This window comes from Colias eurytheme, chromosome 24, assembly GCF_061535395.1.
Source record: "Colias eurytheme isolate Ceu_HAF_F1 chromosome 24, ilColEury1 Martin Lab GWU primary, whole genome shotgun sequence".
Lineage (NCBI taxonomy): Eukaryota > Metazoa > Arthropoda > Insecta > Lepidoptera > Pieridae > Colias > Colias eurytheme.
In genome coordinates, this window is record NC_143003.1 from 5,571,524 (window position 1) to 5,588,943 (window position 17,420).

General features: G+C 32.2%; 2 protein-coding genes across 5 annotated transcripts in view; both read left to right on the forward strand.

Annotated features, from left to right (window-relative positions):
- Cadps (calcium-dependent secretion activator 1) overlaps positions 1-7,916 on the forward strand; it is a 62,375-nt gene extending 54,459 nt beyond the window's left edge. For all 3 annotated transcript variants that reach the window (XM_090115949.1, XM_090115948.1, XM_090115946.1), the window contains 7 exons: positions 547-681; positions 2,563-2,693; positions 4,436-4,544; positions 5,124-5,258; positions 5,476-5,609; positions 5,991-6,096; positions 6,544-7,916. In XM_090115949.1, coding sequence (XP_089972075.1) covers positions 547-681; positions 2,563-2,693; positions 4,436-4,544; positions 5,124-5,258; positions 5,476-5,609; positions 5,991-6,096; positions 6,544-6,615 — 822 coding nt within the window. In that variant the 3' untranslated portion in view covers positions 6,616-7,916. The remainder of the gene's footprint in view (positions 1-546; positions 682-2,562; positions 2,694-4,435; positions 4,545-5,123; positions 5,259-5,475; positions 5,610-5,990; positions 6,097-6,543) is intronic.
- A 1,629-nt stretch (positions 7,917-9,545) lies between these two features.
- Positions 9,546-17,420, forward strand: part of LOC149897987 (uncharacterized) — a 32,480-nt gene continuing 24,605 nt past the window's right edge. For both annotated transcript variants that reach the window (XM_090115858.1, XM_090115857.1), the window contains exon 1: positions 9,546-9,690. The gene's annotated coding sequence lies outside the window, so the exon portion shown is untranslated. The remainder of the gene's footprint in view (positions 9,691-17,420) is intronic.

The window sequence follows — 17,420 nt, forward strand, 5'->3', positions numbered from 1 at the left end:
TCTGGTTAAATGGACAAGCAATAAAACGTAAAAATTTTAATATGAAATCATTCTAGCGAACATTATTTTCTTGATAATAATTAACTACAGGAACAAATTTGTAAGGACAAAGTTTTTGCTACTAAAACATCCCTTCCTCCTTATTTTTCTGTCCTCGAGAGGCATTGGCAGTATATCAGCGTCAGGGTTTTTAACTCTGACATTTATGCTGAGCCAAGGCCTGTTCGTAGAACACTGTACACATTAATGGTACTCTTTTACTCTGTGTGTGTTTTTTGACGTGACAACGTCTTATAATTCGATAGAGCCCGCTGCACGCCTGAAAAAACATGATTCATGCGGCGTTACCTCGCTCTGAGGCGTTCCATGTAAGGCTTGAAGTGCGAGCGAGAGCGCGGAACGAGTGACAAAGAAGCACAATCGGACGTTGTCACGTTCAACTATCGTCAGTAAACCGACTTTACAGACAACCAATTTTTTATTGTGTTGTTCTATGAATAAATATTTCATCTATCTATCTATCTGTCTATCTGTCTATACTTCCAGTCGTGGCTGAAGAAAAGCGTGACATTCATGTCAACTGACTACATCATACCGGCTGAGATCTGCGCCATGGTGAATGTGGCCCTTGACGCTAAGAACCAAGCGCTCAAACTGTGTGCTGTGGAAGGCGTGGATATCGTATGTACCTCTCTGTGATAAAGAGCTGCCTCATGCCAATAGATTTATGGTAAATATTTGGTGGTAACGTTGAATCAACATGTTGCGATAAAGTCTTGTTATCTTGTTAAAAATTTGTCTAGCAATGGTAAATCAATATGTTGTGAATGTTAACATATTGTAATGCAAAGTTGATAACGTATTTCGAAAAGTGTTGCAGTGTTGATGTCAACATGTTGCTCTGGCTCTGTGTGTTGTAGTGTTGATAACACATGTTAACAAGAGTTGCAATGTTGCTGTCAACATGTTGGTGGCAAGTGGCAACATTGCATGTTGCAGAATCAACACGTGTCAAAATATGCTCGCCTGGAGCAACAAACCAGTTCTTCTAAATTCTAATCTGCAGCTTCTATTCCAGCAACATTGTTGATCAATTGTTGCTCATCTAATGTTTACCATGAATACGATAGCGACGTTGCGAGCTACATATCCAAGTTAATATGGAAATGTTTAAATTGCGACGTTGCCAAACCTTTGCCAGATTTACCTAACTAGGCGACGGTTTGGCAACGTCGCAATTCGGATATTTCAATATTAACTTGGATGCATAGCTGGAAACGTCGCCATGGCAGTAAATGAGGTAGAGCTCTTAAAAAATTATCATAAAAAATTATCATATCAACTACAGCCACTAATGCTTAGATTAATTTCACTGCTCATTTATAATTCATTCCACTACGCACTATAATTCGAATTTTCACTTGTTTTCGCAGGGCTGTCACAACTTTAAATTATGAATGTCACAATTAAAATTATAATGCATTTGTGAAATAAATATTTGGAAGAATCTATTTTTATCATGTCTAATTTTTAATTATAATTATTCAATTTCATAATGCAATTATAACAATTAATAACAGCTTTTTATCAATTTCATATAGATTGCATGCCAAAAATTAAATTTGAAATATACTATTTCTGGCAGCCCTAAAAATTAAAAACCTCATTTCTCATTTAAACCATCCTTGCTATTATCACCGTTGGTTGTTAACATTCTACATACATACATGGGCAATTCGGGGGTTGGTCCAAATTAACAACACATCAATTGGCTTCACACTGCTACCGCTAACGCTACTCGACATTGACGCATCACATACATGTAGACCGCCAGATCGTGATGGAGCTTTTGATTCGTTATTATTTGTGTTGTTGGGTTGTTTGTTAACGGTTTCGGGTTGAGTTAGCGGCACAGTTGCTAACTCAAGGTTTATTTATGCGATTTTATTGTTCAAAATCACTATGTAATGTAATTATATTGTGTGTCCTTATTTGTAACACGAAAAACGTATAAAAATATCAAATGTGTTGATGCCACCATTTAAGTAAATTAAAAACAATGTTGGACCTAAGATCCCTGTACCCTGTAATATACCAATATTTATAATTCTACCATAGTTTGAAGTGTTCTTTGCTTTTATGCCAAATGATAGTAGGAAAGCCACAGAAGGTACGATGTCTTTATTTCTATATTGTTTAGCTTCCACAATAATATTTTATCGAAAGTATTTCGGTTTTACATGGCTCGTTAGTCTTTAAATTTGTTGCTCATTTTTTAACAATTCAAAGAAATAAAAATGAAAGTAGAACTTGAACTGTCAGTGTATTTCTCCTTATCTGTAAAGACTATATCTCCAGCATACAACGCAGAATTTGTAAAATAACTAGAACACGTTACAAAATAACCGTCTGTCATTGAATTGGAGCATTAGATACTTAGATAACGTTACAACCGAACCGCTAACAAAACCCAACCCAAATAATCAACCACAAACCGGTAACATCGAGGGACATGAACATGACACGACACACACAGAATGTTAACACCGACCTCTCTCACAGTACCAGTACCATGCTAAAATGGATGCCCAGATCGAGACGTGTCTGCACGCAATGGCGACCGGCATGACCACGAGACTCTCCGCTGTGCTAGAGGCCACGCTTGCTAAGATCGCGCGCTTCGATGAAGGAAGGTAAGATATATCATTCACATAATATTGTTGAAGTGAAAACTTCTTTAGCGGCGTTGAGCACTTTTTCTGCAATGGGTATAAAATCTTAAACTCGCGTCAGGACACGTGACCTGATCGAAAAAGCGTAAGACGGATACCATTCCAAAATATCAAACATGCTCAACGTTAATAATCAAGTTTTCACTTCTGCCGGCACTCCCCCAGTGCAACCCGTTTTCTTTTTCCATTCTTTATCCGAACAGCGAGGGACTGGATCATGCTTCCTGAATCTGTGTTCTCCGACAAGTACAATATGGGGGTTTTCAAGCGTAGAGTGACAGGGTGCCTTCTAGGGAAGCGCGTTCCATCTTAGACCATATCTCAGCTTAAGGGGGCGCATAAAGCAAAATAACCAATCTTCTATTAGATGATACGTGTAATATGCAAAACCAAATCTAAAAAATAAAATATATATCAAACTAGATGATATGTTCAACGATTCTGTTTAATCAAAAACATAAAATATTAAAATTTACTCGATAAAAAAAAATCACCAAGTTTGCTCTAATTTTCACACTTACGTTTTCTACTTGATATGGTAATACTTATTATGATTTTTTTTTTCATAAACAATTATATTAAAACATTTGCAAGATATTTGTCAGAGCATTTTGTGTAATTACTTTTAGTTTTGGTTTTATCTGCGATAAACCACTTTTATCGTGACAAAATCAAACGTTTATCTCGAGAAAAAAAGAGCGCCAAAAGTGGTTTATCGCAGATAAAACCAAAACTAAAAGTAATTACACAAAATGCTCTGACAAATATCTTGCAAATGTTTTAATATAATTGTTTATGAAAAAAAAATCATAATAAGTATTACCATGTCAAGTAGAAAACGTAAAAGTGTGAAAATTAGAGCTAACTTGGTGATTTTTTTTTATCGAGTAAATTTTAATATTTTATGTTTTTGCTTAAACAGAATCGTTGAACATATCATCTAGTTTGATATATATTTTATTTTTTAGATTTGGTCTTGCATATTACACGTATCATCTAATAGAAGATTGGTTATTTTGCTTTATGCGCCCCCTTAACATCAGGCGAGATTGTAGTCAAGAGCTTCCCTATACCCAATAAAAAAAAATAAAAAAAAATTGTTGATAGGGTACTGCCAGATTTCTTGGACACAATCACCAAGGGTAATTCAATTCGTATTTTTATCGATGTGCATTTTGTTTTACTTTTGAGTAAAGCTTTTTAATGTTCTAAAAAATAATACGGTTGAAACGTAGATAATAAAAAAGAAAGAACTTCAAATCACGAACTCTCAGCACGATTGAGGTAGATACTAGATGTAGTAGATGCACATTGCACGTCTTTTAAGTTTCCGTACACAAGAGGCAATAAAATGGTAATGGTAAAAACTGCAAACATTTTCTGTTTTGTTAAGATTAATATATGGGTTTACCGGAAAAAGTACATAAGATCTATAAAATAATTTTCAAGATCATCAAGATGTTGATGTACTCAAACCTTCCATATGACTGGAAATTTAGGATAATTTTTTATGTTTAAAAATTGCACAAATATTCTATGTGGTGTCGAATTATTACTGTTTTCGTAAATTCTTTAGGTAAAATTATGTTTTAAAATGTTTATGTTAGAATTAGTTGCAGTAGCATTCTTTTCTGCTTTCATTGTGTTAATGTGTTCCAAATATAATTCTAAATACGTAATAATATTCTAAACTATGTTTCCAGTTTGATCGGGTCTATTCTGACCATCGCCAACGTTTCTGGATCGGGGAAGGACATCGGCCAGGGTTACGTTAACTTCATGAGGAATTCCATGGATCAGATTAGGTCGAAGGTAATTAACAAGAGTTTACAGAAAATATATCTAGAGGCCAGTCTTTCTAAAATTTTGATACTATTTTGCTCTTCGTTTAGGAATTTTTTTTTTCGATGTGTGTCCACTAGAAAAATTTTTTTCGTTAGTATTTATCAGTACTTGTCGTACCTACTGTATTATTTAACATTTTATTGAAAAATCTGCACATTAAGTAAGAGGAAGTATGTAGTGTAAGTTTTCAGGTCTCCGTAATTACGCCACCAACTTTGTATAAGACACCCAGATTATTTCTGGCCTTTCCTTTCGTCAAGCTTATTTTCTAACTATCAAGCTTATTGTTTATTGAAATTCCAGGCTTATTCCATTCTAATTTTAGCTCTACTCCATAAGTTAAGCCAATAGTTGATCCTTTCTTACGCCACCAACTTTGTATAAGACACCCAGATTATTCCTGGCCTTTCCTTTCGTCAAGCTTATTTTCCAACTATCCAGCTATTATTTTTGAATAAACAATAGCTGGATAGTTGGATAGCCTTCCAGGCTAATTCCAATTTTCTAATTTTCTTCTGCTCCATAAGTAAAGCCTTTAATCCTCAGGTGACGGACGAGCTCTGGATCCTGCAGCTGTTCGAGCAGTGGTACGGCGTGCAGATGAACCTCATCGGCAACTGGCTGCAGGAGCGCCCCGCACTGCACCCGCAGCAAGTCGCCTGCTTGTCTATTGTTGTTAAGGTTATTATTCGTTATTAGAATAGATAGAAGTGAAAACTTGATTATTAACGTTGAACATGTTTGATATCCATCCGTCTTACGCTTTTTCGATCAGGTCACGTGTCCTGACGCGAGTTTAAGATTTTATACCCATTACAGAAAAAGTGCTCAACGCCGCTAAAGAAGTTTTCACTTCAAAAATTAAACACACAGGTTCAGTTATCTCAATCCATTCCAGAAAATGTACAGCGACTTCGAACTCCAAGGCGTGATAGATGACAAGTTGAACTCCAAGACCTACCAAGCTGTTGCTGCTCGCATGCACACTGAAGAAGCAACATGCAGCTTGTTGCTCGCGCAACAGGATACCGGGTGAGTGAATGTTGCTTGACAAGGAATCGAACGTGGAGAAAAATAATAATCTTCATTAATAGAGATACCAAGTGATAGTGTCTCAAATGGAAAAAAATCCTGGAGAGCAGTTCTGGAAAACATATTGATAAAGATATAATAAGGCATTTGAACATCAGTGAACGAAACATTTTATCAAACGAAAATAAAGTGTGTTGTTTTTCCAAAATCAAAGGGTCCAATTCCTGGCTAAAATTAAATAATGCAGTTTTAGTTTTTAACTAAATAAGCCAATAGAAATTAAAAAAAAATCCCTTCTACGTACCATCAAAGTAGTTAGGTACATCTTAATAATTCAAATTACAATTAATAATTCATTCTTAATTAAATATTTTATTAAAGCGGCGGAGACGAAGGATCAGAAGATGGTTCCAAGGCAGGAAAGTCAAAATTGGAATCACTTACAGAAGACGCGAAGCTTGGAAATGTGTCTGCTGTTGTTGGGAAGGTATATTTTATTTAATATTTTGTTACTGGCAACCCTAATTTTTTTATGTCTTGAAGATCACTATGGTACTTAACTATTTGTAGTAAGAATTTTAATTTTAAAGCTTTAAATTTTTTTCCAACAATTAATAATTACTAACGATAAATCGATTGCACGCATCAATTCACGCGCATTACTTTTAAGAGTGCTCGATTGTGCGAAGCGTTGCTGTAGTTGGAACATTCAACGTTAAGCATTATGCCGCATAATGCGCACTAGTGCTGTAATTGGACAACGGGGTTAGCATGCAATAGCTTTACCGCGGCAGTCCCCGAGTGCCACACGTCGTTTTTTTTATTATTTTTTTATTCTAGAACTTCACCTTTAAAATTCTGAAGCTAAATATGTATTCCAATGTGTGTAATAAAATATCTCCTTTAAATATACAATTATGATATATATTTGCAGATGGGCAACATGTTCGGACGCGGGATCGGCGAGTTGTCAACAAAGTTGGGAGGCGCTTCATCTTGGTTTTAGCGTTTTAACGTTTTACAAACATATTATTATATCATGTTCCATTCCTTTGCATTATGTGACGTAATGTGATCGAGACATTATTTATTTTTAAATATTGAAAGTCGTTGTTATTCGACTCACTGTGATGTCAAAATTCTAACATTCCTTTGCATTCATCTAATACGCGCCATTTTGAAGTATTCCGCGCGAAATGGCGGCACTTAATCGTAAGCGAACGTAGCTTAGTTTATCTAGTATTAAAGTAGATTTTATTTTATAAAAAGCTTTATGTACAGTTAGTGAATTCGTTTGGAGCAAATAATATGTATTAGGTGTGAATATAAGAGTAGTATTTGATATCACAATAATTGAGTATAAAAATATTTAGATGTGGAAGCATATTATTATTACATAATATTATTATTATAAAGTATAACACATGCAGTGCTAACAATAATAAAACATATCGCTTTGTGCAAAATATAATAACTACGTTATAATCCATGATAAACGGTATTTACAAAAATATTATAATTATTTAACATGGTAACAATTTATTGGGTCGGTGACGCGAATGAATGAAGAAAATATTTTATTTTATTTTATCTGTTTTCTCTAGAATATTCTATCTAAATATTTTGTTAATCCTTGTTATGAAAACTGTTTTGCTCATCGATAGTAATTATAGCTGTAAACGTTTTTAATAGTAATTAAATGACAATTTTCAACGCTACCATTTTCTATTCTATAAAATCAATATTTTTCTAACGTAAGTATTAACAAATTTTGAAACATTCTTTTAAATCCTCCTAGCATACTTACTTAAATTCAAAACTGATCAAATTCGTATATTTTTAAAAGGTTCACGGTTGAGCTATGGCGCGAAATATTTAGTAAATGTCAACGGAATCAGACCTGTGATGCCAGTTATAAAATTACAAAAGTAATGGGGAAAAACCATTAAGTTTTGGCCTTTTCAAAATATACGAATGTTTAATAATGTTTTGCTGTAGTGTAAAACTCAATAGTTTCAAATTCTCTATTCTTATAGATCTATTTTTAAATAGATCAAAATATTTAGTCATCAGTTTTACGACGTAATAAAAAATAATTAATATTATAGTTACATTTGTTAACAAAAATACTATTCTTCTACGCTATTAAAGTTATAAATTTTGAATGACTAGCGAAAATTTAAAAAATCTTAGATAAAATGTTACTCTTTAAAATAGCGGTTAGATACGCTGATTCGCCTCTACAACTTATTTGAAATGGCTCGTGGGGTTTATGATTCATATCATTTCATGAAAAGAACATTTTATGTATATAGGTATACTTTTCGCTACTGGTTATTCGACCACTGAGAAACAAAGTTGAATCAAAAACTGTTTCTTTAAAAATTTTAATCCACGTATTTAAAAAATATTTGAATCCTCTCATTGTCAAATATTGCATTCTAATCTGAGTTGAGTATTCCTAATCTTTCTTTAATATTCATCTAGGACCAATGTATTTTTGATAAATGCTGAAATAAATATTGCCACATTCAAGTTGCCTAAATATTTTCTAACTATTTTCACAATATCTATAATTCATACTCTTACCACGTTTGCGAATTCACTCTTTCACTTATTTCCAATTATCTCACTTGTTCTCAATATTTCACTTGCGTTCTATCGTAATTTTGTAGGAATATTAAATATTTTCACATAATTTATAACATTTTACTTTAAGCATTTTAAATGTGATAGAGATATAATTTAAAGGATAAAAGCCAGAAAGATGCTTATTCTATTGAAGACATAAGTTATTAAATAAAATTAAATAAAAACTTTCTAGAAAACCACCTCTACATTTCTATAGCTTGCTTTGTTGATCTATAAAACAGCGAAACTGTCTCATTGATTTAGCAAGTGTATTTAATTAATTTAAAATTCTATTTACCATAATTTAATTCCATACAATCATCATCATTCGAGTACTGAGCTCAATGGAAACGTCTAGAATAAGTGCATTATGAGCCGACTGAATTGATAACAGAATAAGCTTGTATTTGTGTGACATCTAAACTCGCGATGTGTAATTGAAACGTGCCTAAACATTAATCAGCGTTGAAAAACAAAGAAAATTTTAGTATCTACACGACAAGCCAATTGGAACAAGAAACGCATCGCGAGTGCAAAGATACAATAATGTATTTACAATAAAATGTTTACTGTTATCGTTCTTTTATTTCAAATAGAACCCACTAAAATTATGTGTTGATATCTATACCTATTTATTATATTCACGACTTGTTAAAATAGGTTTAGAATCGGTTGAATCATTCTAGTTGAATTGTGACAACAACACTTTTTATAAATAAGATTGAGTCGTCAATTATTCTATAGAATATATATTGGATAAAAGAAAATATGGAAAGCACACATCTTTAAAACCGAATATTATTTTATTGTTAGTTTCCATAACAATTTTTTCAAATAATTATTTATTAGTTACACGTAAACTTATTATTCATAAACAATGTAACTTTTTTTTGGAACGTAAAACACGTAAAATGTATTATTATCAAATCTAGAATAATTTCACATATGACACTACGCGAATACGATTACTAACTCTCGACCGGAATTGTGCCAACCACTCTGTGGTGCCAACCAGCATTTTTAAATACTTTGCCCTATTTTTAGGTACGGCTAATAATAATAAGAGGTAGGTAACGTGAACCTCTCGCGCTTAGCTGGTAACCTAGCAGAGAAAATTGTGTTTCATCGAGCAGCGTTGTCGGGACATTTGATTTAAATTCATGGCAACACACATTTTAATTTCTTTTGGTACATTTATTTACTGGTAAAATGTTTGTGCACGGCAAATAAATTTGATTTCATAAACTTATGCGATTAAAAAAGTCGCTTAGTGTACAATTTATTCTTATTCGGTTTTAGTAATAACAAAAACATTAGTGGTAAAGTGCAAACGAAAACTGGCAGCCCAGTGTTTGACAGATCGCATACGCAGTGCAGTGGTGTAGAAAGTGAACGTGTGTGTTGTTTTTGAGAATATTTGAATTTAATGTTTATAGTGATTTACTGAAACGTAAGTATTTTTGACTTAAACTTTATTTATGTAGTGTATAAGTGTTGTCTAATAAGATTGCGGACGTGAAAATATTCTTATTTATAAATTAAACCGGTCGCATTCCCGGAAATATCTGATATGTAGGTCTGAAAAATGAAAAAAAAGTTTGAAGCTGCATCATCTGTTGCATTGCTTGCATTCCGATCGAGTTGCGTCGACATGAGTGGGTTCTTTATGGTCGGTAATTGGTTTTTTGGCGCGAATATATTATTTTGCATAAATTGATTTAGCCCGCGGTTTCTTAAAATAGATGGCTTCTGGATGATGAACTAACGCGAAATATTGTTCCGATGCTTTTTGTGTTAGTAGGTGAGGGTTGAACACCTGAAATTACACTCTTTTTACCTTAGCCTAAATAACTGAGAGTATTTTGAACGTATTACGAAACAGCTATAAGCTTTTTTCTTATTGGAATTAGAAATTTTACTTTTTCAGTTCGAAATATGATTCAATTATTTTAAAAAGTATTGCACATAGGTATTCTAATTTCGAAATTAGAATACTATCCAATAGAAATATGAAATGAATGAACTATGAAATATTCAAGCTGATTTTTTTCCAATAATTTAAATTAATTCTGTAAGTACCAATTTTTAATTATTTAATAAGTAATAGGACTAATAGGTAATGATTGTATCTAAGAGGTACTTGAATATTATATTGCATTTTAGTGCAAACCACATTATATTTTATGATTTTATAAATTATACTTGACGTTTATTATGTTTTAGGTAATTAATAATTTTTTTAAGTTAAAAATAAATATTTTTACTTTATTATAATTTGCATAAATACAAGTAGATATACATACAATCAGGACTATCCCGATAAATAATAATCTCAGTCTAATTATATTATATTTAAAGACAGTCTACAAAATGTAGAAGCGTAAAGAGCAAAATTAGTACTTTAAATAGGTATTTTATTAATCTACATATGAATATTTGTGTGATTTTATATGATTGATGAATAAAAATACATACCACCTTATTATATTTTAATAATGTTAAAACTTAACATCCTGGATATAATTTAATATGTATAAAAATACTCTCTTTGTCATAAATTTTATGATTTATAAGAGTGTTATTGTAACTCTTTACTATTTTAAATTAGTTATTTATTTTAAAATATTAAAATTAGTACAGGCATTTACTTAATTGAATATTTATCTATTAGGTAATATATGTTTTTCAGTATTAGTCCGTTTCCAATGTAGAGCCTTCTATGTGGTGATATTAAAACAAATATTACAGTATAATATATAATGTGATATACAGGTAAATCACTACAAAGAATAAAACAAAGTCGCTTTCTCTGTCCCTATGTCCCTTTCTATGCTTAAATCTTTCAAACTACGCAACGGATTTTGATGTGGTTTTTTTAATAGATAGAGTGATTCAAGAGGAAGGTTTTAGTATATAATTTATTAGGTTTAAGTCAAAGCGGGCGAAGCCGCGGGCGGTAAGCTAGTATTAAACAAAGTCGCTTTCTATGTCCCTACGTCCCTATGGTATGATAAATCTTTAAAAATACTTCTCTTCTTTTAGTTGTCTTAATTGATATTCATTGAGATTCATTCAAACATATCATATATCCCTGAGATGCTTTGTCATTATTTTGGATATGAATGAACGGTTGGTTAGATTATTATTTATTTATTTATTTTACATACATGTAGACAGTATAGTACAGTACATAATACATAGTACATAGTACATAACGAGAATATAGCAGTAGCAATATATTATAATATTGTTAATAGAAAAGATACTAATAATAATAAGTATTAATTTATGAATAGTCCTAAGCGCATCAATTAAATATTGAGATCTAGTATTTATAAGATTTTTTCTTAAGCTTTACGTAGGTACATTTGTCACGCATATAAAAAAATGTATGCGTGTACTAGAGTACACACGTAAGAAGTGAAACTTCTTTATGACCTTAAAAATGTCACAAGTATGGCGTAACGCAAAAATGTCACGCGTAACGTTCGGAGTAACGCAAAAATGTCACGCGTAGGTACGGCGTAACGCAAAAATGTTACACTAAATTTTTGTCTAACCCCGATAAAGAAGTTTCACTTCAAAATGTTTTTAACTAGCTTTTACGCTCGCGTCTTCGTTCACGTGTTTGTCACGATATCGCGTGACATCCATAATACAAATTATTTCCATTGGCTATTTTTCTTGCATCAAGTTTTTTTTTCTTGACTTCCAAGTACACAGTATACATGTTCCAAATTTCATAAAAATTGGTTATTGTTTATTATGGTTTCAAGATTCTTCACTCACTTCACACACTAACTTATAATATCAGTCGGGAATGTCGTTCAAAATATTGGGTAATGTTCCGAGTAACGAAAAAATAACAATAGAATTACCGAAATGGGCTCAACACTTGAGTATAATTTGTCACTATCGCAAGCAGATAGCTAAGTACCGTAAGATAAACTTACACCATTAGGTAATGTCACATTCTCTGGATAATTGTCTGATAAGATTGAAGAAGAGAGTTATAAATGAACTGCTGGTATCAGCGGAGCTTAGCGGGGATATTAGTTTTAATGGCTATACCTGTATCCTGTGTAGAGACACAGACTAATAATAATATACTACGTATGTAGAGATATATATGCAAAGTTTATTCTTCCGTTTATTGTACGAATACATAGTAACTATGACTAAATTCTTTGATTTAGAAGGAATAGATAGATACTAACTGCGAAATAGCGACCACGACAACAACTAACTAGCCACTTCTTACTTATTTTAATAAAAATTGGTTTCTGTGAGGCAACATCTGCAATTAATGAAAGTGGATATTTACGATCGGAATTTATGATTTACCATCAGCCATCACCCATCTCCTATTAGATTTCTTGAACCCCCTGAAACTGCTCTATATGCCCTATACCCAAACTTTTGCAAGTTACAATACCGATCTTACACGTGCTCCGAAAAAAATGTATCAATTAGCTAATTTTACCCGCATATTTTTTGCACATGACCTTAACCTGGTGTTCCCATTCCTATATTTCAAAAATGAAATAACTCGTTACATTTTGACGTGTCAGGGAAGAATCCTGCCAAATGTGACTGCCAAGATTTTGTCACCTACTCAATGTTGTCGAAAAGTGCTTGTCATTATGCAATTTACGTGTGTACAGTATTCGTAAATATGTACTAATATTATCCCGTCAGCCAATTTTCTTTGTTGATCTCGAAGGAAATCATCCAGGTATGTAGCAAAGAGAACTTTCTATAAGATTTAATTATGAATATAACTATATTTACGTATTGATACTACGTATACCTACATATTAATTAAGAGCACATTATGAATAAGATAAAAAACAGATTCTGTAAGAAACAATTGAACTGAAAAAAATGGAGAAAACATTAAAATTGCGATTTTAATTTTTAGGGAGAAGCTTATACACAAACCTTATCTTTATTCTGATGTCAACGACATCACATGAAACAGCAGACTTCAAAAAAATCACTGACCATTACAAGCTTAAAGCATCACAATTGCCTCGATTGACCGTGATTGAATTAGGCTAAACATGCATTGTAATCAATATTGACTTGTATCAAACAGGAACCTTGTACCTCGCTAGTCGTTTCGATCTCTATCGTGAGTCATTGCTTAATCTACGATGATATGTGCTTTTGTTGCTTTCTATTCGAATTATAACACACTTGACTTAAATCTAGTTTTAGTGCTAATTAGAACTGTTGAAAATTTTATAATTCCCGAAGTAGGCATTTGAGTTACGGTGCATTTAGACCAAACGAACATAGAGCTAGAGCAAGAGCATTCCGTCGTGATCTTTTAGTGTAAACGAAAACTCGTATTCAGTATTGTTCAATTATTGAACATTGCATATAATCTTTTCAAACGCACTAAGAACAACGAAATAATGCTTTTCGCCAGTTTACGCTAAAAGAATTTGACATAGTGGGAATTTGACATAGAATGTGCATTCGCTCGTTTGATGTAAATGCACTGTTATTGAAATATGTAAGAATAGTAAAGGAAAATATGGATAAGCTCATTAAACTACAATATATGCTAATATGAAAATTACACGAAAACATGCAACTGAAGGTGACGCAGATTAACATTTTGTGTGATTATTTTTAGGTACTTTGGTATAAACGGATTATAAACAAAGATAATATACATTAGAAAGTTGAGCTATGATAGACCCTTGTTTCAATTAGTTAACAGTTCCATTCATAATAAACTATTACGCGTTTGAGGGCAAAATTACCAAATTATCCATTATCATCATTTAAAAAACTCTCCACAGTTAATGATAGACTCTGAAGAAGCTGATACACATCGCATGATACTTAATTTAACTAAATGAGAGCATTTTACATGAGGTAGAGGTCATTTAGATATTTAAAGTACCCTATATTAGACATTTCCAACAATGCTAGTTTCGGAGAAATGCAGAATGAGAATCCAAAGGACTATTACTTGACTTGAATTCAAAATTCAAATTATATTTTCATAATAGATACATACAAGGGAAGTAAATAAATAATTTTCTTTTGAGTTATCATGGTAATATTGTATTGTAAAACTGACATGATTAAAAAGAACAACTATGGAGTTTCTTGCCGATTCTTCTCCATAGATACTGCTTTCCGAATCGGTGGTAAATGTTAAAAATATGTACCTAATAACGTTTCAAAAGTGCTTCTAGAAGAAGTCTAATTGAATAAATAAATGTTTGAGTTTGAGTTTGAATAAGACAACGTCTATTGTCCATATAAAGTAATCATAATTCACAGTCCATAATAAATCGATTTGGTTCATCTCTAAATCTATTAAATTTAATCATATGGTTGGAAAACCTACGTTAAAGTGAGCATTGCAATGTGTACAGTGAAAGCTAGTATTGCCATTTTTGTAACTAGTTAGATTCTAATCAATCAAAGCAACTTTTTTTGAAAGGGCAAACGATTAGTATCTACTTACCAGTATAGTGGCATAGGTGTATAATATTTAAATTTACATACGACTGCAAGAATATTTATTTATTTATTTATTTACTCTTTATTGTACAACATATTACAATGAAAGTACATAAAACAAAACAATTTAAAATGTACAAACGGCGGCCTTATGGCTCAAAGCCATCTAAGAATAATGAATAATGAATCAAGAAGAATAATGCTTCGTCCCTGAATTTAAGTTTGTGAGTAAGTTTTACAGAACGCTTAGATAAATTTTATAAAAATGCTACTTCTTCTTCTTCTTATTTGATCGTCCGTTAAAATAATAGGTTGTGTAAATGTAAAAAAATCAACATGCCACCTTCTAGAAATTATTTTATTTTCTTATTCCTGGACAGTGGAATCTTATCCTTCCTGTGATATAGTCTTAAAAGGTAAATTATTTACCTTAAAATCAACGTTTTTTGCAACAAAGAACTAATCTCTAAATAAAGACAATGTAATTGATATTATTAAGATTACTGTTATGATGAATTTTTAAAATTATAATCAATGTATGAATCACGAGACGTAATCGTGTGCCAAGTCAAAATACATCGCGTCAAATGTAAACAAAGTATTCAGCCAATGTTCAGGTATGCTATAATAAGTATCATAGTATAGTAGAGCACTGGTGAATCAATAAGGACTTTGACTTTGTTCAAAATTTAAACTTAGGTTCGATTTTCAATACACATTGTTAGTTATATGAAAATCAGCGAAGGAAAACATCGAGACAGAGGAAACCGGCCTGTTCAAAAACCAAATCGTTCCATAACATGTGCAGACATTTGCCTATCCACATTTCAAAGAGGATTATAGGTAAACCCTCACAACTAGTGTCACTTCTATGGGTATAATATGGGAAGATGATGAAGATGAATTAGTGATGAATCAACGAATGAAAAGTCTTCTATAGTTACTAAGAAGTTGTGGGTCGAGGATATTACTTCTAGTGTTTGACGACACAGTTCCACCCTCACAAAATGATGTAGAGTAGCATATTTATATAATTTATCTAAGCGTTCTGTAAAACTTACTCACAAACTTAAATTATCTTCAGGGACGAAGCATTATTCTTCTATCCTATCTATATTCACTAATCGTTCTAGAATCTAGATGACTTATAAAGTGAACAAGCTGCCACAAGGATAGAACTATAAAGTGTTACAACACTAGAGTTTTCATTAATTAATTAATAATATTAATATTCGTCGATAGGAATAGAGAAATTGTCAAAAATACAGACCAAGTCAAAATTTCTCTTATATCTACTTCTTACTACCTAGACTCTAGAGGAATTTTATCTAGCAACCACGCGAGTGAAGCCAGTGATCACAATGAGTAACTTTTAATTTACAATGAATAGTCAGGAATGCGAATATACAGAGGCAAGGCAAAAGGAGATCACGTGATTAAAAAAATGCATCCTCAATCCTCATAAAATCCAGTCTCGACTTTTATTTTGCGAAAGCCTTAAAACTGTGACCCAAATGACGTATGAATCATACATTATACAGATGTATGTATGCAAATACCATTGTTATGTCTTCACTCTTCAGTAAATAAAACAAAGTTATTGAAGTCACGTGGCCAATAACTGTAATGACAGATTTTTATCTACTGCTTTTGAAAAGATTTATACGAAAGTAAACATTTTTATTTTGAATCCGCCTTGGACAAGGAACCTTTCTTGGCTTACAGTAATTATAAGGATTAACCGAGCGCATTTGTATTTCAGAAAAAATAGGGTACCCACAAAAAATCGTTGAACTCCGAGTGCCGACGCAACGAAACAACTAACAATAAAAACACACACGCCTGCATAAGAACAGCTGTTTTACTTTAAACCTTTTAATTTACTACATTGTAAATTGTAATATCATCCTTTACGAGTGAGTCGAACGTGCCATTGTTATGGCTTGCATGATAACCATAAGTCTTTGTGTGGTCTTTGTTTTGCTCCCGTAAAATAAGCTGATTTATGACTTATCCCTTTCGAAGTGGATCGAAAATTGAACGGTATGTAATTTGGAGAGTCCATTTTTGTGCATTAATAATAATTGGATAACATAATTCATAACGAATGAGTAACGGTAAAACAATTTAAACACTGATTGATTGAACAATGTTAATGGACAGTTTGTGAATTAACTGTCGTGTTCTTTGTTATATTTTTTGCATTCATATTTTTTCTCTATTCGTGCTCAAAATATCACGTTAGTCGTGTTCACCAATATATGAGATTAAGCAAGAGTGTGAGGATAGATACTCTTAATTTAATTATTATAAGTGTAGATAAGTATTTTTTAGGTATTCGAAACAAGAATTAATAACCCCAAAACCACATTAATATTAATGGTAGTGTCGCAAAGACATCTCTGATAAATAATCCACGATATTTAAAGCTATTGTACTTTTATTATTGGCTATTGAAACCGAAAAATACCATACAAAAACCTCACTCCAAGATAAGAAAGCTTCAAGTGATATTATTATCTCCAAGAAATCATTTTGGACGCGACCATTAAACGTTTCATAAATCATAGAGTCGAAAAGCAATCAATCATATTTAATGTGGCTGTAGCTACCTGACAAATCATTATCTTCAAATAACCTAAGTGCAACCAGGAAACGCAACTATATGAGCCAATGTACGCACCATTGTGACAT